General features: G+C 60.0%; 2 protein-coding genes across 4 annotated transcripts in view; one reads left to right on the top strand and one right to left on the bottom strand.

The window, feature by feature from the left end:
- The window catches only part of MAEL (maelstrom spermatogenic transposon silencer), an 88,345-nt gene that overhangs the window by 4,443 nt on the left and 60,430 nt on the right, over positions 1-23,472 (top strand). The window lies entirely within an intron of this gene.
- The window catches only part of ILDR2 (immunoglobulin like domain containing receptor 2), a 50,661-nt gene continuing 34,523 nt past the window's right edge, over positions 7,335-23,472 (bottom strand). For all 3 annotated transcript variants that reach the window (XM_037167477.2, XM_037167479.2, XM_037167480.2), the window contains 4 exons: positions 16,848-16,961; positions 13,018-13,234; positions 11,424-12,012; positions 7,335-10,237 (listed from right to left, as the gene is read on the bottom strand). In XM_037167477.2, coding sequence (XP_037023372.1) covers positions 10,202-10,237; positions 11,424-12,012; positions 13,018-13,234; positions 16,848-16,961 — 956 coding nt within the window. In that variant the 3' untranslated portion in view covers positions 7,335-10,201. The remainder of the gene's footprint in view (positions 10,238-11,423; positions 12,013-13,017; positions 13,235-16,847; positions 16,962-23,472) is intronic.

Here is a 23,472-nt window from a genome sequence, read left to right as displayed (position 1 = left end):
ACTGGTGCGCATCTGTCCTCCGCATTAGACGGGGCCCTGGGGACCCCAGCCTTCGAACTCACACTCCAAGGCCGTCCAATGGCGAGGGTTCTCTGACCCTCTAGGAATGTCGGATGAGGGCGCCCACTCCAGTGGGCATTAGGCCACCCTAAGCTCCCCGGCAGCGGGAGGCTCAAAATCATTGCCATATCCCAGATGGGGCTGTGTCGTCCGGGAAGAACTGCCTGCTGCCTTTGGGAGCACTCTGAGGTCTCAGGGCCCAGTGGCCTCGGAGCGGTGAGCGGAGTGCTGGAGGCCGAGTTCCCAGCTCTGAGAGCAGGCTCAGGAGAGCAGGTGGAAAGCCCAGTGAGGTCTCTTCCCCGCTAGGCCCTGGTCAGTAATGAATGGCAGATGTCACCGCCTGCCTGCCCACTGGAGGCGCAGCCCGAGTGCCCAGGTCGCTGCCCGGAGTTTACAGGGTGACCCAGTGAGTCTGGAACTCTACCGATCCCACCCCAGCTGGTGGCTGTGGGGGCCCAGGGGCCTTTGGAAGGGGAGGGGTGTCTGCTGTCCATTTCGGGAACCTCATGCGGCCAAAGGCGGCTGGACTGTTGCTGTAGTGAGGAGCAGGTGAGGACTTCCCCGTACCAGCTGTAACCAAGTACAGCAACTCCACCCTTAACATGGCCCAGAGGTTCTTGAACTGCAGTGAAATGATGTATAAAGGAACCAGTTTTACCAAAGGCTAATTGGTAGGAACAAGAGTTAAGTTCTCAGCAAGGCTGTCCAGCAAATTTGGGGACCACAGGGTGTGTAGCTCAGGCCCGGTCACCTTCCCATTCACAGCAAAGCCCCACCCCGCCTGTGCATAAGCGTCTCTTTGGCCGTGGGTGTGGTGCAGAGGCCTCAGTGACTGCTGCAGGGGGGACAGGGTCTGAGCAGCCTCCCCTGCCACCCAGCAGCCTGGGCGGGGCCCGAGGCCCAGGATGCCAGCGCACATCCCATTGGGTAGCAGCGTCTTTGAGCAGAGAGCTCTTCCCCCGCTGGCGCCTGCGTGAGCGGTGCTGACCAGATAGAGCTTGTGCCCAAGTTCATCCCCGCTGTCTTCAGGCTGTCCCGCCCCAGCCTCCTGCAAACAGAACCCTGGGAAGAAGCGAGGCCGCAACCCCAGCCAGAGTCGCTGGGAGACAGCTGTGACGCGGCTCCTCCCCTTTCTCAGAATCCACCCCAACAGGCCACAGGGGCCCGGCAGTCACAGTTTCAAGCACTGGGTCACCATAGTGATGATTTGGGCTCCGGCTGCCATGGTGACCGTTCTGTGAGCTAAACGGTTCCATCAATCCTTCCCCTCCTTGCTACTGCCTAGGAGGTAAACATGTATATTATGATGTAAACATCATCTATGTGTCATAAATCAAGTTTTTTTTTTTGGTCAACAAATGTCCCATCAAGCATTCGTGGTTTAAGGTGGCACAGTCCTGTGCTCTGTGACCAAGGCCACCCACCTGTATATATAAAGATCACAAGTCACATGTGGGCTCCGAGGGACAAGTGACTCCCAAATGCAGGGTTTCCGGGAGCCGTGTGAGAGGGCACAGCTTGGTCTGCGGCCCAGAGGCAAGGGGACGATGCCACCCACGTGCACCCTCCTGGGAGAGAAGGAAGCACGAGGGTGTCCCCAGAATGGGAATGACAGAGGCCGAGGGACCAGAGGGGACCATGTACGATGCATGAGCACTCACCTGTGCACCGGGAGGTGCGGCAGCGTGAACTTCTGGGGCTGGCCAGCCTGGCATGTTCCCCCGTCCGCCTAGGACAGCAAAGGACGAAGAGGCGGAGAGGAGGCCAGAGGCCCCCGGGTCTATGGGGCTTCAGAAAAGAAGGCGCCTCACCAACATTGAGTGTTTTTCTTGAAACTGTCTAGAACTTGAGGCAGCAAAGCGGAATTATTAGGGACAAGCCTGGGGGTGGGGGAAGAAGGGACAGAGGTCAGAGTCCTCAGGAGGGCGGCGACAGAGATGGATTCCTGAATTCAGAATGAGCAGGGTGTAACCAGGGAGGTGCCCGGGTGTGCGGCAGGCTCTGGAGGGGTTTCCCCGGAACTGCTGTGAAAACAGTGTCCCTGGTGCCCTGGGCCGGGGCACCGTGTCTGAGGGTGGCTGGGGCCTCTGGATTCTTGGGTAAGAATCTGTTGGGATGCAGGGTGTGGCTGGGGTTGGGTTCCGTCTGCCCAGCCCCCCGGTTCCCGCTTCTGATGATAATAACACCGTCCCCTCTCCTTTGGGGACACATGCCAGGCCACCGTCCAGTCCAGCACAGGATCTCAGCCTCCTGGGCAGAAGTGGACTCACCACCTCTCTGCTACCACAATTGGCTCACAGGTGGGCGCATGACCCAGGTGAGTCACCCGCCACCTTCTCCAGGACAGCAACCACGAGTAGGGCCCTTTGCGGGTCTGGAACATGGCCGCTCTTGGACTGCTAGTGGAGGAGGAGGTCTGTCCCCGCCGGGGGGGAAATGCAGGAAGACACAGGGGGTCTGACTCCATCGAGGCCCGGATCTCCGTCAGGTCCCGCCCGCAGCTCTTCCTCCAGCCCTAAGCCATCCCGGGATCTTTCTTTTCCCTCCGCTATAGACTGAGCTGCCTGTCCATCCTTGGCAACCAAATAACTTTTTACTAATACCAACGGGAAGGAAGGAACGGTGCTTCAGTGTGACTTCTGTGACCGTCCCTCTCTCGTGATGGAACAAGAGGAGCCGGTTGCTTGGACCACACGGAGAAGCGCCCACACAGAGAGGCTCAGGGGCGGGCGGGTGGCAGTATTGTCCCTTCGGCACCAATCCATTTGGATGAACAAAGAAAGGCCTTTGACGGGGACAGTGGTAAACAGGAGTCGGCATACGCGTGTAATCTGTCCGCCTTCGCCCCGGGAAAAACGAAATGAGCTGAGAGAGTACGCTGGCGCCGCACAGATACATAAACCTGACGTAAGAAAACGTCCTCTGAAAGTGAGGGTTGTTTTATGTAGAAGTGTTTTAATGTCAGGGCCTGTGGAACCTTCTCTGCTTGTTTCTGAAGACAGTGAGGGAGAGAATGAGAGAGAGGGAGCGGTTGAGATCAGGTTCATCTTTTCAAAAAGCCGGGGACTGCGCTGTTCGGTTGCCGAGTTTAAGGACGTAAGTTTTGCTTGTCGATGAGAGACTTGCTTCATTGTGATCCTGTAGCACCAGACTCCGGGCTGACTTCACAAAGTGCTTGTATCATTTCAAAGGTGTTAAAAGCACGTTTAAAAATAGCTCTCAAGGGAAACACATGCCTCATTCCCACTTGGTCATGTGATTTTTCCCCAAGGGGTACCCACAGAACGATGCCCTGAAAACATAATATGGCAAGGTCTAAAACTTTGAAACGTCACTTCGAAATAAAGGAATCCTGACGCACTTCCTCAGTTTGTCCAAAGTCGATTCATACGAGGCTGTTTTGAGAATACATCAACAATTCAACTCAATACCTGAACCCCGGGCAAGTTCCCCCTGGAGTGAGCTTGCCGTGCCTCCGAGGGCTGCCACTAGGTGGCGCCGCAGGCTAACTCACGCCCCTTCTCGGAGCCCTGTGGCTACCTGGCAACCCGGTTACCCGGTTACCTGGTTACCTGGACACCTTCCGCCAGCGCATCAGAAAATACAATTCCACCTAAACGCGGGGATGAGAGTTATTAGGGTGTCTCTGCCAAGACTTTTCGGATCCTGAAATCAGCCTACTCCTTTATTTCTTGAACATATATAAAAATGACTTTTACACTAAACGAAGGGGAATAGACAAGGTGTAGACATAAAATGATTTGTTTTTTTCCCCCGAAATCGTCCAATTCTTATCCATCCTATGGGCCTAGCCCTTCCTTGCTTCGTGAGTGATATCTAGATTAATACTTTCTCCTGTGTACTTTGAACCCTCCGCAAATGCCTTATTTCTGTCATTGGAACAGTGATTCTTTTATAAGGACCCGACCCTGAACCACTCGGGAGGGTAGAGCTCCTTGCTCTAGAGGAGCAAGGAGCTCTAGAGGAGGGCTCACCTTAGTCTAGAGGTTCGAATTAGGGAGAGAAGCGCACGTGCCTTCTAGATTTCTTCTCCCTTTACATTTCCACATTTACTCAACTCGTTCCTCAACTCCTTCACAGTAACTCGTCCCTCTCGGGCCCCCCAGGGTGGCTGTGCACCCACGGGGCCCCAATGTGGAGACGGAGGGCAGCTAAGGAGCCAGAAGGGTCCTTCTTGACCGGCACCAGTGTAAAATGGCCTCCTGCCAAACACAGGTTCTCAGACCGGAACGACAAACCGCCTAAGGAGTCAAGAAAGCCCAAGTGACAGATCAGGTGCTGTTTCTAGCAGGCACATGTGTGCAGCCCCTTTTTTATTAAGAAGTTTTGGAATCTTTACCGAGGACACAGTTCTTGATTTTAGAGAGAGAAAGAGAGAGAAACACTGATGTGAGAGAGAAACACCAGTCAGTTCCCTCCTGCACATGCCCTGACCGGGGATCGAACCTGCAGCTCTTTGGTGCCCAGGATGATGCTGCAACCAACTGAGCCGCCCGGCCAGGGCTCACGTGCCCTTTCTGAAAACACGCCAGGTGCCACCACGTTGTCCAGCTTTCCCACGTCTCGCCTTCCCCTGGAAGCTCTGTGGTCTGCAGAGCAGTGGCAATGGAATTTACCTGGCGGGCAGCTCCTAAAACTCGGTGCTCCTGCCTGGTGCTCCGTCCGTCCCAGTGTTTACTTATTCCCCCACCGCCAGGACCCAAAACAATCCGGCCGGCCACGCGGTGTGTGACTTCTGGTGCTTCTGCTGCAGCCATCGAACGGCAGATCACGGTTAGCGTTGTGTGAATGGTGACTTCTCGGCCACAAAGGGAAGTGAAAAAGGCTTTATTGAAGTTTCAAACATGACAGCCCAATTCATTTGGACATCTGACAGCAAGAAAAAAAACCCCGGGCAGGAGACACGGGTGTTTCATTGTGGATGCTACAGGCAGGGCGGGAAGTGGCGCAGCAGGCGACTCTCAGAACTCGCCTCCTCCCCGCCCCCCACTCGTCCCTTCTTCACCTTCCCACGAGGGAGGGTCTCTCGGGGTATGTCTGAGACCTTGGCCGAGGAGGTGGCTTTTTCATAAAGCCACAGCGAGCAAGAAGGTTTGTCCTTTTTGGCCTCCCCAGAAGAAATCAGTCCAGCCCACCAGCAAACTCTCAGAGACGTGGACACACATGGCTTCATGGTGTCCGTCTGCACCGGCCGCTCTCAGTTCTGCTGGAATCCCGAGGGCAGAGAAGATGCCGGGCTGTTCTCTCCTAAGCAGGTCGCCTCCCAGCCCCAGAATCTCCAGTCCGGCTGAGCTAGGACTGTAGCTCAGAAACGCTTCTTCAGGGAGGGCTTGAACTTCTGAAGCACATCTTCCCAGGCCTTCCCCGCACAGCGCCAGGCCAGGCGGGGTCCCTGTCACATCCGTCCTCGAGGGACGGAGCGTGGCAGGACGGAGCAGGGTGTCTGTGTTCACAGCTCCACTGCCGGTGACCTGTCGTGACCGTCAGGCTCACCTGTGTCTGGCTGCGCCGAGGGTCAGTGGGACGCCCCTTGGGGAACTGGGAAGAACCCTACGCTGTCAGTGGGCCTGGCTCCAGGTTTTAAAAAGTCACTTGACTGCAGCAGGTCACTTCGCCTTTTGTAACCTCACAGATCTGACAGGACAGCACACGTGGAAGTGGTGTACAAACAGCAACACACAGTGAGGGCCACGCAAGTGTGAGTGTTAACCTTCTCACCGCGCCCGGGCGGAGCGAAGGCTCGGCGGCCGCAGCCGGCAGCTCAGAGCTGCTCTCACCACCCCCCACCACTGCGCACGGTCAAAGCCCCGGACTCGGGGCTCACGGACCAGCTCCCCAGGAGGTAGGAGGTAGGATCCCAGCAGAAAGAAACTAGGCTCCGGAGCTCCCGGGCCCCTGCGTCGGGGAAAGCGGGTCTGTCCACCCTGTCAGTCAGGGTCCGACGCCCGAGTCTGGAAGGATCCGGAGTGTAGGTTTCATCATTCTCACCTGCCGCCCCACGTTGGCTTCTCAGGTGGGGGTGGGTGTCGACCAGCAGGCCAACAGTGTGACTACTTCAGAAAATGATTCATTTTTGCTGTTTCCCCCGCGGTCTCTTTTCTTCCTATTCGCAACCGCGCTGAAGGACAAAGGAGGGAAATGAGGGAATTGCCTGTAATTCTCGGTGTCAGGTCTGGGTGGGAGCGGCCCAGGAGGGGCCTTGGGGTGCCTCCAGTTTTCCTTTCTCTCTGCTCCTTCTGCCACTGGACCCCGGTGAGCCAGTCACCGCCAGGCCACTGGCCCCAAGGACGCTGGAGGGAAAGTTTCCAAGCCCAAGGAGGCCTCGGCATTGCTGTTGGGCCCACACCAGGGCTGGGATTCACTGTGGCCTCTCCCAGGGCACCTGGTGCCGGGCTCTGCTGAAGTGGGGGGCGGGGTCACAGCGCAAGGCCCCGCCCCGGCCCCACCCCCTCCATCTCCAAGGCAGGGCCCGCCTGTTTTCTATAGCGGTTCAGTCACTTGTGCAGCAGCCAGCAGTGTCGGGAAACACTGACCAGCAGACAGGCCCGTGGACTTGAGTCTGAAGACCTAAGTGGGTCTGTGACGTCACTGATGGCAGCCGCGGCTTCCTCCTCCAGCTCTAAAGAAAGGCTGGGCCGCAGCCATACCGACGCCCGGCCTCTGGCGAGGGCTGCCCACAGTCCAGTCACGCGAGCTGTGTGAGGCCTTCGAGACTGTTTCACAGTGTTGACAGGAGGGCCCGGGTGTTTTCAGCATGGCGTGCCTCGGGCTTGCGTGGCGGTCCCCTCCCCAGTCCCCGTGGGGACTGTGCCGGCTGCAGAGCGAGGCTCCAGGGAAGGGAGGGAAGGCCCATCATCTCTGAGCCATTCTGTGTGGTGAGGGTGGCCGGCCACCCTCGAGGCTGCAGAACTGAGCCCGAGAGACAGAGGACCCTGGGATCATGTCTGGTGGGACAGCTGGCAGGCACTGCCAGGCCCATGACAAATGTCCCCAGCTTCCTAATGAGCCTCTGCGTGGCACCACGAAGCAGTTCCTCTTCCAGGGGGCGCCGCCGGCCACCTGCACCCACGCCCCTCCTTCCGCACACCGATGACTCACTGTGACTCACAGGCAAACACAGTGGCGCCCCACTGGGCCCTCCGCCTCCCTCACCTCTTTCCTTTTTGAATATTGGCTTTTCAGAGCATGAGGCGCATCTTTAAATAAGAGGGAAGCACAAACACATACAGTGCTAAAATACCAAAATACACCCATTTAAATTTAAAAAAAACAGCTTTAATTCTCTGGGCTTGTTGTCCAGCCATATTTTGTCTCCTGTGCAGAAAGCCTCCCTGTTCTTTCTTGGGCATCTTCTCTGTCCCCAGTCCCACTGCGGGGCCCAGGGGACAGAGCCCCCACCCCACCCTGACGTGTTTTGTGCCCCAGTGAAACCTGGGGAGGAAGCCTCGTGGCCAGTTCTTCCTCCGAGGGCACAGCACTCAGGAGAGAAGGAGCCAGGGGCGGGCCCAGAAAGGCTGGGGTGCGGGCGGCCACCTCGGCCCTCCCCGGTCCACTCGGCCTCTCTCCTGTGCGCGTACCCTGCAATGCCCGTCTTCTCTGTAGGTGGAAGGCGTGTTGGTCTGAGTGATCTGTGTCACTCTACAGGAGACGACCTGGTCCCCTCCCCACAGGTGACTTCATGAGCCCGTCACTGTCTCTGTATTTCTGTTGTCTGTGGTTCTGTCGCCTTTGGAATCACGGGTCCCCAGGGGAGATCGGTCTCTCCCCCGCTCCCCTCTCCTGCACCTGACTGCACACGTCCCCAGCTAGGACACAGTTCCGGTGGTCCCTGCGGCTGGTGGGCAGGGCTCCTCGGTGGGGAGAAGCCCAACACGGGGGCTCCTGCTGCTGCCCAGTGTCTCCCGAGGCACCTGAGTGCGCTGCACTCCGAGGCTGGTGATGAAGAAGTGATGCTTTTTCATCATCTTTTCCGTCTGAACTGGGGCCCAAGCAGACAGGCTCGACCCAGGCCCTCCAAAGCCAGGGATGCCCGCAATTCCAATTCTCAGCACCACACACATGGCTTCCAATTTAAGGCCTTGGAAGCACCGGCCCTGGACTGGATGGTCCCCACTGGCTCCTCCAGGGTGACCGGGCCAGTTCTCCCCCCAGCTGTGATGGCCGCTGACCCACCTGCCCCTTGTCGGTCTGACTGCACACGGACGACTGATTCGGGAATGCCGTGAAGGGCACGGGTGGTCCTCTGAGAAGAGGGTGTGGCATCCGTCAGTGTTCCTGGAGGTGGCCAGGGAGATGCGGGGGAAGATGCTGTGGTCAGAGGTTGCCCACGGATCCAAAGACAGAACGGACAGGTGTGGAGGCGGGGACAGTGGGGCCAGTGTCCTCCGGCGGCTGGAGCCAACCACAAGGGTGTGGGGGGAGAAGCTTTGATGAAGCTCACCAGGGGAGTGGAGACTGGGAGATGCCGACCATCGGCTGGAGTCGGGGAGTCGGGGCTGAATGGTGAGACAAGAAGAAGGTTTTTCCTTGAAGACAAATGAACGTGTAAAGTGCACACCAGCTTCTCACGCCTCAAGCAGGAGTCCGCCGTGCGGGCTGAGCTCAGCTGGGCGGTTCTTCTGTTGGTCTTGATTCCCCGTGCGCTGGTGAGCAGCCGAGCGTGGAGGGGTGGTCCGAGGGGGTGGCGGGGGCATCGGGCCCCTTTCTGTCCTCACGGAGCAGGACGGCCTGGCTTGTTCACCGACGGGTAACTAACTACAGGGCTCCCGAGAGCAGCAGGAGGGGACGAGAGCCCCACGCATGAGAATTTCTCAAGTCTCTGGTGGTGTCACATTTGTTTCTGGGCTGCTGGCCGGATCAGATCGTGGGGCCAGACCCAGATTCGAGGAGTGGAGAGACAGGCTGCACTTCCAGATGGAGAGGAAGGAGTGGCCACTTCTCGCCATTTATACAAAATGCCAAATCCAGAGACGTAGCTTTGGGAGGCGAAGTCTACCATGTAGGTGAGAGTGGGCACGGGAAGCTCCCGTCTCCCAAAGCTCTGGAGTGGCCGCCCAGTGAGGCCAGGATGCACGGTCACGTCCCCCATGTGCTCAAATGGCAGAGCTGCGATGGTGGGGGGTGGGGGGGCGACGCGTGGTAAATGCCTGGGAAGATCTCGGGGAGTCGGTGGGGTAGAAGGCCCGCATTCCAGGTACACGGGGAGCGTGGGTTCTTTTCTCTGCAGGTGGTTACCGCCTCCTCTTCTTTTTCTCCTTCTCCCCTTCACGTGTGTGCTCGGAGCGCTTGTCACGAGGCACCCGAGGACAGCCTGATCGGAGTGCGGAGGGGGGCAGGCTCCGTGTGTGGCCCTAGCCCGTGGGACAGCCCAGGTGGGGGCGAGAGGAGGGCCCTGAGCGTCCGAGATTCAGGCGAGTGCAGCAGAGACAGAAAGCAGCTCCGTCTTCTGAACTTGAAAAGCAACACCACGGAGACGGCCTCCCCAGAAGGTGCGCTCCCCTCCCTGGAGTTCCAGCCACTCGAGAACCGTCTCGCAGAACAACACACGAAGTCATTTCTGTGACCGTCCAGCAGGCCATGGTCACCGACCTCATGAAAGGCCTTCCTCGTGAAACAACAGCTGACTGGCTCCTGCATGACCAGGAGGCGGTGGGAAGGAAGGGCGTGCTGAGCCGGAAGCCATCTCCGTCGTCTGCAGGTGGTCTCCCAATATTGGTGACAAGCCCCCCGTTTCTCGGGTAGCTGCACGGGTGGCGTGGAAAGGCGTCCTGGAGGCAGAGGCGTCTCCCAGAGCTCACGCCCTGTCGGCTGGGAGAGGCGTCCTGGCCCTGCTCGGCAGGCTGGGCCAGAGGAGCTGCGTGGCCGAGAAACCCCACAGGTGGGAATGTTCTCGTGCACAATCGTTTCCGGGATGAGTTTCTCAAGCGGGTCAGCCGGGCACCGAGGTTTGCAGGCAGCCTCCCTCATGCGGTTCCCCCGTCCCTGGCCAAGGCAAAGATCGGCAAACCTTCCAAGGTGGCGGCCGGAGAAGGTCCCGGGCCTGCTGGCTCTTGCATGTGTGTCTTGTCCCTGTCACCCACGTCCGATTCCTAGTCGTCCAGAGAGACATCCTAAAGGAGCGTCAGACCACCAGCGACATCCTGGTCGGAAAGTCATTCTGGAGGAGAGCAGAAAGACCCCAGTGTGAGGCCGCCGGCTGGCCAGAGAACCACAGCCCAGTGTAGCGGTCGTCTCCATGGGCAGAGTCCCCAACCTGTTCACACCCAGCCCGGCCCCACTCAGCGTTTCACTCGGCTGGTAGCTACCGTCCCCAAGTCTGGCTAAGTGCCGAAGCCAGCAAGCGTCTGGTAGGGCCGAGTTCCCGGGACGCAGCCTCACACCAGCTCTGGGGACGGACGGACAGGGCACAGAGAACCTGGCATGCCCAGAAAGCGCTCTCCCTACTCACAGGGTGCCGGTCAGTACGTCTTTCTCCTGGGAGGGGAATGAAGGCCGGGGGCCTGTTTCGAGGGGGTCAGTCATCACATCAGAACCTTTTCCTGTTCCCGTTCTCTCCCGAACTCTCCCCGAAAGAAAACATCTGGACTGGGATCGGGGAACAGGATGGTGGGAGAGGCAGGGGGCTGAGGCCCCTGGCAGCCCGCTGTGGACATCTGTGATTGCAGCACTGGGGAGTGCTGCTCTGAGGTCCGGAGCTCATATCTGGGGCCTGAGGGAGGCAGGGGGCCCCTTGGCCTTTAGAGAGAAGGCAGCACGGTCTGTATACGGCCCCTCACACGAGAGACAGTGAACGGGGCCAGGACCAGGCCTGCTTCCCACAGACGGGCGTCTCCGCTCAGCGAGATGTGAGAGGAGGAGAGGAACCGCGAGGGGTCCAAGAGCCACAGCCGCTCGCCTTCTCTGGGACGTGGACTCTTGGGAGCTGGATGCACCATGCCCTCACCCCGGGTGGGGAGGGTGCACACACAGGCATGTGCGACGCCTCCTGCACGCAAGCCTCCAAAGCCCAACCAAGACCTGCGGGGGTGACGCACCTGGAATCCCTGATGCTAAACGCTTCTTAAAGCTAAATGCTTCCCCAGCACGGCTAAGGACCCAGCTCCCCACCTGCACACCTGGGGCGCCGCCTTTTCCTGCTCTCCAGGCTGGGTGGCGCCCTGCTCACTTCACCTTTGCCCGGTAGAGGGCGCGGGGGAACCAGCCTGACACCTGCGTTGTCCTAAGCAGGCCTCCCAGCTTTTCCACTGGCCCCCTCTGGCGTCTGGGGGCCACCTGCTCTGCTCCCCTCGCCTGGCCCACCCAGCCGCTGGACGTGACCCCGCTCAGGCGGCGCGCGACCCCACCTGCTTCTTGGCGGGCTCCTTCTTCCGCCTCTTCTCCGAGGTGCTGTGGCCGGACAGGTCGCGGCCGCGGTCGCGGTGGGACGGAGCCCGGCTCAGCTCGTGCTCGCTGTAGGGCGGCAGCGCGTCGTCGGGGGCGTCCTCGTCGTCGCTGGGCGGGGCGCGCGCCCGGTAGGTGGCCGGCGGTGACCAGGCGTAGTAGGGGGCGCTGCGCCGGGCAGGCGTCTCCAGGCTGCCCCCGCGGCTCGGGTGCTCGCAGGCGGCCGGCAAGCTCACCAGCCGCGGCAGCGGGGCGTCCTCGGGGGTCCAGGCGCGCTCGGCGTCGGTGGGGGCCTCGCGGCTGTGACTCCGCACCCCGAAGAACCGCTCAGGCGAGAAGTCCTCGGGCGGGCCGTCCCCGAAGAGGCCTCCGCGCGCCCTTGTCTCCGCGCGCTCGAAGCGGCTCCCAGGTCGGGTGTCCAGGCTGCCGTCCGCTCGGCGGGACCGTGCGCCGTAGGAGTCGGCGAAGGCGGCCAGTTCATCCATGGACACGGCCGGCACGCCCGTGGCGAAGCTCTTCCGCGACAGCATCTCGGACTTGGAGCGCTGCTGGCTGCGGAGCCAGGACACGGGTCAGGCGGCACGGAAAGCCAGGGACAAGCACCTCGGGTGCCTGGGCCGGAGCCCTGGTCCCGGCCCTCCCCCACCTCTCACACGCAGGGTCTCCCACAGTGAGGGGGAGGCGGCTGGCCGCCTCACGGGTGTTAGGCCTCCAGATGGAGGGCACGAACCCCTTTTGTGGTCCCTGTGGTGAAGCCACCCCAGCGTTATCTGTGACCCCTGGTGGGGAGCCCCGGGGTCACTGCTCACACCCTCAAGCCCCCATGGGAGGCGTGGCTTGCAGGTCACACAGCTGTGGCCAAGGAGCCTCTGGGCCACTTAGTGATGCTCAGACAGGCCTTTTCCTTCCTCCAAGCTGACCGACCGCCGGGCTACCTCTTGGGCACAGGCCAGAGGGCCCCCCCCCCACATGGGAGGGTCTGAGACAAAGGCTGTGTCTGCCGTTCTCCAATGCGGACGCCAGGGGGCGTGCACGGGTGCCGTCTGGTGGGAAGTGGCCACACGGAAGTGGCCACATGTCTTGGTCCGTCACATTCACTGGCTCTGTGGCCCTGGGTGAGCTCCTGAGCCTCCCTGTAAGCCTCAGTGTCCCCCAGCTTAAAATGGGGACACTTGCAATACCTGCCTTGTGGAGTTACGACAACCAAATGCAACCGGATAGTGTGCTTGACCTTTAACCTTTCCCATGTAAATGATCAAACAGGATGGCGATGACGGGTGGGGTTTTTAGAGGCAACGGGATAAAATGTGTGGCGGGGCAGGGTTCACAGGGTTCATTTAAGGGGTCTAGAGCGCCCACCTCCAAGGGCCTGGAACGGTGACTTCTACACACAGCCTCACAAGTGGGCCCCTTGATAAACGGGGAAAGGGGGTGTTGTCATAGAGAGGGGGGTAGCAGGCTAACAGCTGTCACCCGGCACGAACAGGCCTGGGTCCACCCTGCCTCCTGCGTCCCCGCCCACACCCAGCCTGAGCCGCCCCCCACTGCCGCCTGCACCTGTGCCTGGAGCCGTCCCGGTCCTCTCTGTTGTACTCCACTGCCGAGGGCCCCCGGCTCGCCCCGCTGCCGCCCCCCACGACGCTTGACCAGTAGTCTGTGTTGCTCTCCAGGTCCCCCGACAACGGAAACTGCTTGCTCCGCATCTGGTGGTAGGACTGGCGGAAGCTGCCGTCCTCCTCATGCAGGGAGCTGAGTTCTGAGATGGCGTTGTTGTCTGTGGGGACAAAACCAGGTGGGACAGAGCTTTCCACGTGCTGGTGGTGGTAGCTGAGACCGGGAGCCTCGGGTCCTGCCGCCCCAGGGCCCCAGTCCGGTCCTGCCCAGGGCGGGTGTGGACTTGCACTACTGGTGTTTGTGTGCTTAGCCCGGCAGGAGCGGCTCCAGCCCAGGCTCCCTGCAGACCGAGTGGGAGGCTGCTCCGTCCCTGCCCTCGGAAAACAACCGTCACTGCCCCGCCCAGGGCAGGCTTCCCAGGGCTCAGGCTCTCTACGGCTGCCGCCTCTTGGGGCGTCATCATCCTCGTTCGAAGGTCCACCTTCTCTTCGTGTGATTCTATATGAGCCGTGGCGACCCGAGGCACGTCCAGTCACAGGGTGGAAAGAGGCAGAAGACCCCCGGATCACAGGGTCTTCCCCACGGTCGGCCGAGTCCCGAGATGGGGACTTCGGGGCCAGTGCTGCCCCAGGCCTGGAGGTGCCCCCGCCAGCCGCCTGTAGCTGTGGCCCTGCCCACAGGGCAAAGGATCCACAGGGCCAGGGAATGGGCTTGCTCAAGTATGACCGGCCACCCCTGTGCAAAGCTTGTCCGGGAGCCTGGAATGGCCTCTCCGAATGGCTCCAAGTCCATTTCCAGGGCCCAGGGAGCCCCCTGTCCCTCCCCAGGGAGTTCCAGGTGTCTATGGCCATGGCGGCCGGGACAGCTGTTTGCAGGTGTGGGAAGGAGGGGCGCTGGCTGCACCTGGCCTCTGGCCTCCAGGTGTGGTGTGGCCCCAGCCCCCAAATGTAACAGGGGCGCAGTGCTCGCAGCTTTCTCATTTCCTAAGGTGGCCTAAGGGGCCTTGTGCAGAAGCACGGAGGGGGGGGAAGGACCAGAATGGAGATCTGGAAAGAAAGGGGAAAAAAACCTATTTATTTATAGAACTTCGAAATGGATTGAATTTCATCTTACTTAAAAAATAAATCTAGTGACTCTATTTGTAATGTAATTCAAGCCATTTGTTTTCTGAAATCCCTTGGTTAGAACTTCAAAATATTATCAAAATCAACACTTAGCACACACATAAGGTCTGCCTGTCGGGCGAGAGGTAAGCCAAGCTCGGACGTGGGAGGCCAGAAGTGAGTGGGCCCCAGCCCTCCTCACACCCCCCCGCAGTCCGTGGAGGGACAGACGAGTCTTGCTGCTTCCCACGCATGCAGGGGAGGACGGCCCTGCCCACGGCAGAGACACGGCTCCTCTCAGGTCCCTGCGGCACACGGGGCCAGCCAGGAACGCCCCTCAGTGTGGTCACCCGTGGCTTTGAATTATAACCTGATTTTAAACCTTTCTTTCTTTCCAGAGACTCCTGCTTAGTAAAACCTAGAACCTCTCTTTTCTCATGACCCTAGCAAAGCCCTGTCCCCTGGGAACCACACAAGGAGAACTTTGAGGTGACCGAGAAAGTGTGAGGACGGTCATGTCCCATGTGACTACTGGAGATTCTTGCGTGACCGGCTCAGGACTCTCCTGAACCTTCGGGGCCTTGCGGGGACTCCTCTGCTGTCCGGATGGTGAGGGCTCTCTGCTTCCCCACCCCGCGGGTGGGCTGTCCGGGGCATGTGCCCCGGGACATCTGCCACGCTGAGCAGGAACACCAACCTCCACCGCTTCACAGATGCCGGACTCTCTGGTCTCGGGCAGGACAGGCCCACACTCTCTGCCAAGGGCCACATGGCCCCTATTTCAGGGTCCGCCTGCAGTACTGTCACAACAGTCCTGCTCTGCCACTGTAGCATGGGCTGAGTCACAGATCATATACTCGTGCTTCTGAACTGGCTTGGCCTTGTGTCTGTAAAATTTACCTACAAGAACAGGAGGAGGGACATGGGTGCGCTGGGACCTCAGACTAAACCCATCCCGAGAGCAACCCCTAATCACAAGGGACAAGACAAGGGGTCGCACAGACTAGCGAACCCGTGAGCCTGACCCCGGAACCCCCACTTCTTACGGAGTGGGTCCCTCGCTCGCCGCAGCCTGACACCGTGAGGTCCGCTCTGGAGTGGGTCCGCGGGACTGTCCCACTTCCTTGCCCCACCCCAGGGCTGCTCCGCCTTTCAGAAAGGGACCCTCTCCAAGTCCGGGGAGCAACCGGCTGGCCTCATCTCTGTGCCTTTGTCGTCATGACAACCAGCCGGTTCCAGGAGATGGGGCTGCAGTTCTGGCGTTGGCACCGAGTCTGGGCACCGGCGACACCTCTGCGCCTTCCTCCGTCCCGTCCTCTGTCAAACGAGGGAGGGACATTCAGACGTGAGTCTCGTCCAGTTCCAGCTGCCTACAGTCCCAGGGGCCGGCAGGCTGTGCTCTCAGAGCGGAATGTGCCACTTGGCCCCCAGGCCGCCCGGCGGGTCCAGGACGGCAGGCGGGAGGGCTGGGTTCTAGTCTCATTCCATCCCTTCCACCCTCTGGCATCTGTGTCCTCATCTTCCATCCAGGCCATTGCCAAGGTCCCCTCAAACGTGGAGGTTCCCTGACCAGAAGACCCGCCAGGCCCTGGAGGCCATTTCCATCCATTCAGACGGGAGACGCCACCCAGTTTAACTTCTCTGCGCTGTGACAGCCACAGGCTGCCTCCACGGGCCCCTTCTCCTCGGTCACCGGCGAGCTCCCTGTCCCCCGCCAGGGATCCATGACAACACGGTTACCACCAGCTTGTCAAGTGCGGTGACATCTGCATTCCTGACGTTCCAATCTGGAGCTGGTTTTTTATAGCCGGCGCGGTGGGAGGAGGCTCCGACAGGATGGATTTAGCACCGCAACCCAGCGGAATCTGTCCTCCTTGGTCTGAACGAAGCTGCTCGTGGCTGCGGCTCACGGTTCCCCCCAAACTTTATCCCGTCCCTCGTCGGCTCCACCGTGACAAGCACGGTGACCTCACGGCCACTCCTGGCCGGTGGTGGGCCAGTCCACATCAGACCTGGCCCGAGCTGCGTGTCCCCACAGCTGGCCGGTGGGACTCGGCCCCAGAGAGCCCGCCGCATCAGTGGCCGAGTCTACAGAGGCCGTGGTCGGCGAAGGGCGGGGCCCTGTCCCCTACAGGCTGAGTCTTTAAGGACGTTTTCTGACAAGTGGGGCGGCCACCTCTGCTGCCGGGTGCCTCACAGGGACAAAGGCCTCTGTCTCACCAATTCCCTCGGTCCGTGTGTTCCGCCCTGTTCCCCAGGGCCGCCCCGCTCAGCCGGTTGTTCGGTGCAGGGGCCTTTCCTGCTGGAAAATCTGGACCCTAAGCTCCCACGTGTGAGTTGTGTCCTGGGTTTATCCGACAGGAGGCGGTAGGGAAAGCCCGTCTCGATGCGACGTTTCCACCCCCAGGAGTGCCGAGCCTGCCCAGGTGACACCGAGGCCCAGCGGGAACCTCGGGGGGACACCATGGCCCTGTCCGTCCCACCAGAGTCCCCTTGTTCCTCCCTCCCGCACACCGGAAGCCACTGTCTTCAGGGGGGGCCTCACCAGCACCTGCCAGTTCTGACCCTGAATCTCAGAAGCTGCCTGCGTTCAGTGCCGCCCACCCCCATGGCCCCCATGGCCCCTTCGGCTACGTATTCCCTCCCAGCCCCCGAGAAACCGGTGCTCACAGCGGCCTCGCAGCCTCCGGGCGGGGTCGAACTGCGCCAGCTCCTTCTCCACGTAGTACAGCACCTTCATGGAGTCCCGCTCCTTGTCGGCCTGGATCCGGTAGCCTTTGCGGACTGCGGAGGGAAGGGCGCGATGGTGAGCCGGCCACGTCGGGCGGGGCCCTTGTTCATGTCCCAGGTACAAAACATGGTTCCCAGAAGAACAGCCACCCGGACACCGGAACCTACGTCCACACCCAGGAGGTGCCCTCTGTCACGGACCGAGTCCTATCATGAGGGTTTATTTCAGTCTTTCGTTAACCCCCGCTTCCTGCCTTCCGCCTCCTGCAGCTCCACTTGGAAAGAGTCCCCCCTCCAGACCTCGGTCTGTCCGCTGACACACATACACTAGAAAAAGAGCGCTTTCCAGACCGAGCACCCAGGTCACCGTCTTACTGAGCATCACGCTCCCCTCGGGAGCACCTGCACCTACGACAGACTCCTCGGCCTCGGGGGCCTTGACAAAGGGGGCCGAGCCCCCCTAGTGGCCTGGGAGATGGGGCACAGGTTCCGTAACGGGGGTGCGTGGGCGCGAACAGTGGAATATCGGGTTATAGGCTCTGTACGCGTTGGTGCGGAAGCGAGACTCGGAGCCCGTGGGTCACTCGGCAGGGCTCCTCGTCTCCGTCAGCCTTTTCCTTTCAGGGGAGGGGACGCCGAGTTTTGGGTGCCAGCGGCCCAGCCTGCTGCTGTGTGGTCGCAAGCAGGCGTTATTTTCGGGGCCCACTAAACAGCTAAACTAAAGCCTCAGAGGTAACCCCCCTCCCACCTTCCTGCCCCTCAGCCTGTCGGGGCCCCGCAGCACTTAAATATGGGTCCGGTCCCACACCAGCCCCCGCGGCCCGAGGTCGGGGGAGAAGGGAGGACAGGGATGGGGCGCAGGACAGCAATGGTGACAGACGACATGGGGGGCACTGAACAGGTGCGGCGCGCTCGTGGAGGGCCCTCTGACGGGAGGTCCACCCGCCTGGACGTCTCGCCTGTCTTGGAGTCTAGGGTCCCCCGTGGGAAGGACAGACGAAGAGGAGGAGGAAGAAGAACCCAGAGCAGGGAGGGGCCTTCGGTGGCGAGGGCCCTGCGGCCTGAGGCGTGGTCCTGTCTTCCTGTCTCCCGTCAGGATGGTGGCACCAAGAGATGGGAGGCGACCCAACTCCAACATCCCTGTCCCCACCTCGAGGCGGACACGCAAAGAAACCACAGGGCCGCCTGCGCCCCGCGGCCGTGCCACCCACCCCGTGGACCAAGCCTCCCGCACGAGCCACGCACGTGGGAGATTAAAATAGAGCGTTGCACAGCCCTGGCACCGGAGACCGAGGGACGCCCCACGCGCCTGTTTCTATGTGGGAGCGGGAGGGGCAGCCCTCGCTCCTCTCAAACTGCGGCGTTACTTAAAAAATGAACAGATCTCAGCACACGCCCTCCAGCGCCTCCCCCCCAGGTGACATCCGTCCGTCAGTAGTCCTTTCACAGAGGCAATTATTAGCATAAATGATTCTATTCACCAAGCCAGGCGGCTTTCCGCCTCTGCACAGGCAGTTCCACTGACGCCTGTGCTTACCTCCCCCCCCCCCGCCCCGGAGCAGCCGTCTGCCCTGTGACAGGTGGGACACAGGGCTGGGGATGGGGGGCCGGTGTCCCATGGGCAGGCCACTGGTTGATCGGGGGACCCCAAGTCAATGGGGACCCCTTTAGGATTCTGTTTTCAGGCCCACAAAGGGCAACTAACGCTTCCCACCCTTTGAATAAGCTCTTGAAGGAAGACAACAAAGCCCGAATCGGCGGCACCGTCTGAGTTCTCCGTGATTACTGGGGGCAGCGTGAATGCCGCCTCCTCTAATGGGCTTCGATTTTCGTGGCTAGAGAGGTTCTAGCTCTTCTCTGTCCGTCTCACCCCTGACTTGTGTATCACTCAGTTTGAGTTCCTATCACGGCCTGTCATTATATTCTGGTTCATTTCAAGCTGTTTGTGTAAATGCGTGATCTTCCCACAGATTCTTGAAGGATAGGAGTAACTCTGGGGGGGGGAACGAAAACCTAGGCCCTCACTTCACACACAGTAGGGCGTGCGTGGTGTATGCAGAGCTGAACTGCGGCCTGGAGGTCCCTCCCTCCCCAGCACCCGGCTCTCAGCAGCCATTCAAAACGGGTGCATTTGTGGGAGGGAGGGAGGGAGGGAGGGAGGGAGGGAGGGAGGGAGGGAGGGACGGACGGACGAGTGGAAAGGAAACCAGGAACAGAAACGCGATCACAAGCGATGGCTCAGTGAGGCAGGGGAGGCCATGCGGGCAGGTGGCTGGTGGGAGGATTCTGACCTGGAAGGACAGGGCTCGGCTGGGAGCTTGAGGGAGCACAAGGGTTCGGTACATTGTGCATTATCATTATTATTGATTATTATGATGATTATTATTATCAACGATGACCTCCTACGTAAAGCCTGTTCGTAGCCTTCAGGGAAGGGGCCAAACTCCAGCTGTAGCTGTGGCTTTATCTCTAGGTGTTCTTAATGTGTGAAGCGCCCTCACGGTGAACTGTTGGTGATAAATACTGAGATGGGTGGGGGTGGGGGGCAGGTCGCCCTGTGGGACAGGTTGACTGCCCCCTGGTAGTGAGAGGTGGCCGCCACCCTGAGCAACAGCGGGAAACCTCTGGGTTAACAGCAGCTTGGGCCGGAGTTTAGTTGGTTCTGCACCTTTGTAACAAATTCCCCTCCTCTCCATGAGAAAGACTGGATTACGCACGCGCAGGCCCTCTGGTCCCTGAAAAGTCACAGGCACTGTTTGCAGCCTCACACGGAGATGGCAGTTCACCCGCTGATCTTGGCTGGCGGGGACATTCCCCGAGAGACCTTCCGCTTTGACTGCTCGCCCACCCAGACCTGTGACTTCAGAAACCTGACCCCTGTCATTTGTCAGAAAAGGATGGGCACGGTGCTGATCTGGAAGCCTCAGAGGCAGCACGCATTTGGTTCCGGGAGCTAAAAGGCCCGGCGATGCCCCCTGAATCGGTGTTGGGGTTTTTCAATAGTCAGCTCCCAGCCCCGCTGCATGGCACACTGTAAGGAGTTACATCCTGCTGCATACGCTGGGGACTGGCCGTGTCCTCAACGTGCTCGGGAGTAGATAAGACACCAGCAGGCCCTTCTCGGTCCCTCGGAGCAGATGGACCTTCCCTTCTCTGCGCCGGCTTGGGAGCCCCGCTTCGGCACATGCTGCTTTGCAGTCTTTACTCCCGTCATCCTCCCGGGCGAGCCCCCGCCACCCACACTGCTGGACCGCAGGTTCCTGCCAGGAAGGTCACAGGCCTTCATTACTTGTTTTCTTGATTTGAAAAGTAGTGGTGTCTGGTTGACTTTCGTAGGCAATTTGTCTGCAGATTGGAGGACTCGGATGTGTGGCGACATTTCCATAAGAAATGTCCTAGACCGTTGGCCAAAGTCCAGCGTTTTTGTGTAAAATGACTTTTTAAAAAATTCCCAGCGCTGTTTCAGTTTAGGGAGGATGGGTGATTTATCCTCTTCTCAAGCTCAGCCTGGCCCGAGACCTCCGGACGGCGCAGCCTGCTGTGCCAGCTTCTCCTAATTTATCAGCCTCGCCAACTTCGGGGTTCCCGGAAAGGGGGTGTGGGGATGTTCGCTTTTATGCCACAGTGTAATTTTTAAAAATTTCTCATCGTTAAAGAGTTTGAGCTAACCCTTTTGGCCCTAGGAAGGCAGAACTATTTCTCAGGGAACTTCTCCATCACAATCAAAGGAAACTTGTAACTCGCCAAGGATGTCCCTAAGGCAGGTGCTCCCGGATACAGCCCTGTCCCCCGCGCCCCAGTGTGACGGGCTGCCCGAGGCTGCCTGTGGGCGACTCGACAGCTGCCAGCCCCACCCCCGCCGACAGCAGCATCTCCGTGGGAGAGGCGAGGCTGGAAATCTGCATGTTCTCTGTGTGCATACAGTAGGCATATATATAGACGCACATCTTTATTAGTTCGGGAAATGACATTTCAAAACCCTACCTGCCTACTCAATTTTTTTTTTTTTTGCAAGAAGGATGGTGGATGTGATCATAAAACGGGGGAGAGCAGGGGAGGAGCAGACACAGAAGACGGGGCAGGGGCAGGAGAGGACTCCCTTCATCTGGGGGCAGCTGGGGCAGCGGGGATGAGGAGAGATGGATAATCAGGGGCCTCGAGGTTATCTGGAGCCGTGGTCTGAACGCCGTGGTGTCCAGTTAGACGAGGGGCGTGGGGGAGGGGACCAGAGGGGACCAAGGCCCAGCTTCTGCTTTGGGCTGGTAGGTGGATGGTGTCACCTGCCGAGGACTTGGGACAGGGACGAGCTGTTGTCCACAAGGGCAGGTGGGTTCGGTTTCCCAGAGATCGGGTTTGAGACGCCTGCAGGACAGCCAGGTGGGGATGTCCCGAGAGTGGCTGGACAGTGGGACGGGGGACCGGAGGGGAGGTCGGAGTCACCAGCAAACAGACAATGGGGACAGCCTGGGAGCCGGTACGGTTTCCCAGGAGCGGGTCCGAGCGGCAGAGGGTTTTGAGAAGTTCCGGGAGGCAAGGGTCGAGCAGGGTCCATTCCACCGAGCGAGAAGGTTTCTGGGTGGGGACGGCAGCAGTGAGAGGGCAGTCAGCTGGGGTGTGGACTGGGCGGAGGGCGTGGGGACATCAAGCACTCACAGCTGTTTCAGGGAGTGTGGCAATGAGCAGGCGAAAGGGGACAGGAAAGTAACATCGGAGGACTACAGGGTTTTCGGGGTTTGAGCACTTTCTTTTAGGGTTTTACTTACTTATTTTTAGAAAGATGGGGAAAGGGGGAAGAAAGAGAAGGAAAGAGAAAGAAACATCAGTGTGAGAGAGAAACCTAGATCGGTTGCCTCAATGCCCTCAACTGGGAACCTGGCCCACACCCCAGGCATGTGCCCTGAGTGGGAATTGAGCTGACGACCTTTCGGTTTGCCAGATGACGCCCAACCCACTGAGCCACACCAGTCAGGGCTGAGCGGGTATCGAATGCTAACAGGAAGGAGCTGCTAAACAAGGAAGGCTGGAGATGTGAGGTGGGATCTGGGTTCAGTGGGGACGTTCAGTAAGGAGAGAACCGTGACAGGTGGAGGGGACAGACCCAGAGCGGGGGGGGGGGGGGGCAGGTCTGTCAGGGTAAGAGAGGTCTCCACCAGCCTCCATGAAGGGTGGAAGAAGGAGCGGTGCCCCTCGCCTCTCCCCCACGCGGTAACCGACGGGCTGCCCTGCACACAGCTCCCCGAAGACCCCTGTCCAACCACAGAGCGTCCTGAGGGGACCCGAAAACTTGCTGTTGCCAGGTGACCGCCCCAACACCGAGGTAGCGTATCACTACGAAATGGGCCAAATTCACATCTTCTTAAGTTGCGTTTCTGAACATCTCCCATGTGCATCAGAGAACGATCTACACAGAACGCCGGTGTCATCAGTGATGGTGGCAGTGGGACCACAAGGACAGAACGTGCCTGGCGGGGACCGTAAAGGACAGCTCGGCCCTGACCTGCGAGCCGGAGGATGATGACGCAGCCAGGCTGGCCGTGGCGGGCTTAGTTGTGCATCCGCCAATCTTCCTCACTGACAGAGCCCTGAATCTTGTCCATTGCCAAGGTCAATAGGCATTTCCGCCCAAGAGATGAGTCCTGATCAGTCCAAGCCGGCCTGGTTTAGGAAGGTGCACGCGACTCAGTTCTGGCCAGGAAGACGGCAAGGAGTCAGCCAGAAGGAGCGGGACTTCTAGAAGCATCCATCCCCTCACGCTTGAGAAAAGCAGCACAAGGAAGATGCGAGCCCGCCTGCTGTCTCCGAACATGTGGGGTCCCTGGAAGGCGGCCGCGGCCTGGGGTAATGGGAACACTTGGGGGGACAGCCCCGGGGGAGAAGGAACAAGGTCCCTTGGGTCCACCCAAGCTGTTCTGTTGGCTGGCCCCAGGGCCACCTACCCCGGGGTTTCTCGCTCTGTGAAATCATAGATTTTCCTGTTTTTGAGGCCACTTCTCACTGCCGCTGGTCAATGTGGCTGGATGGGCCCAAACGAGGGCCCTGCAGAGAGTAGGCGGCTGGGAGAGGTGGGGCACAGGAGAGGGGAGTCTGCCATTCCGGAGAGGAACCATTTTATGACGAGCCTCCCTAATTAAAAAGGATGGGGAGGGAGGGCCCGGGGGAAGAAGGGGAAAGACTGGGGAGAAGGGACGCGGCGGGCAGAGCAGCAGCCAGTTTTCCGCCAGCGCCCCTCTGGCCCGTCCCAGCCTTCGGGGAGGCGGGCTTGCTGTCTCGTCTCTCCAGTCCCGTGTGTCCCCATCGTTAGCTTTTACTCCTCAGTCTGGGACCCCTTCCCGGTCTCAGGCGTGGGGGATTCTACGCTAGTTCCAGGGAGAGAAAGCACCCTGGTGCTACCCGCTCCCTGCAGACGCCCACCCCTCCCACGGCGGCATTAATGGTTCATGGAACCGGCCGGGCCGGATACCCCCAGGGCAGAAATGTCCACTCTCCCCCCCTGGTGGCCCAGCCTCATCTCGGGACATGAAAGTCACCTGACTCCGCTACTCCCCACGGTTCCCACTTGACTACC

Source organism: Artibeus jamaicensis, unplaced genomic scaffold (genome assembly GCF_021234435.1).
Source record: "Artibeus jamaicensis isolate MK-2021 breed Jamaican fruit bat unplaced genomic scaffold, CSHL_Jam_final scaffold_625, whole genome shotgun sequence".
NCBI classification, from domain to species: Eukaryota; Metazoa; Chordata; class Mammalia; order Chiroptera; family Phyllostomidae; genus Artibeus; species Artibeus jamaicensis.
The sequence above is the reverse complement of the archived record's forward strand: the minus strand, read 5'-3'. Positions and strand labels throughout refer to the sequence as shown.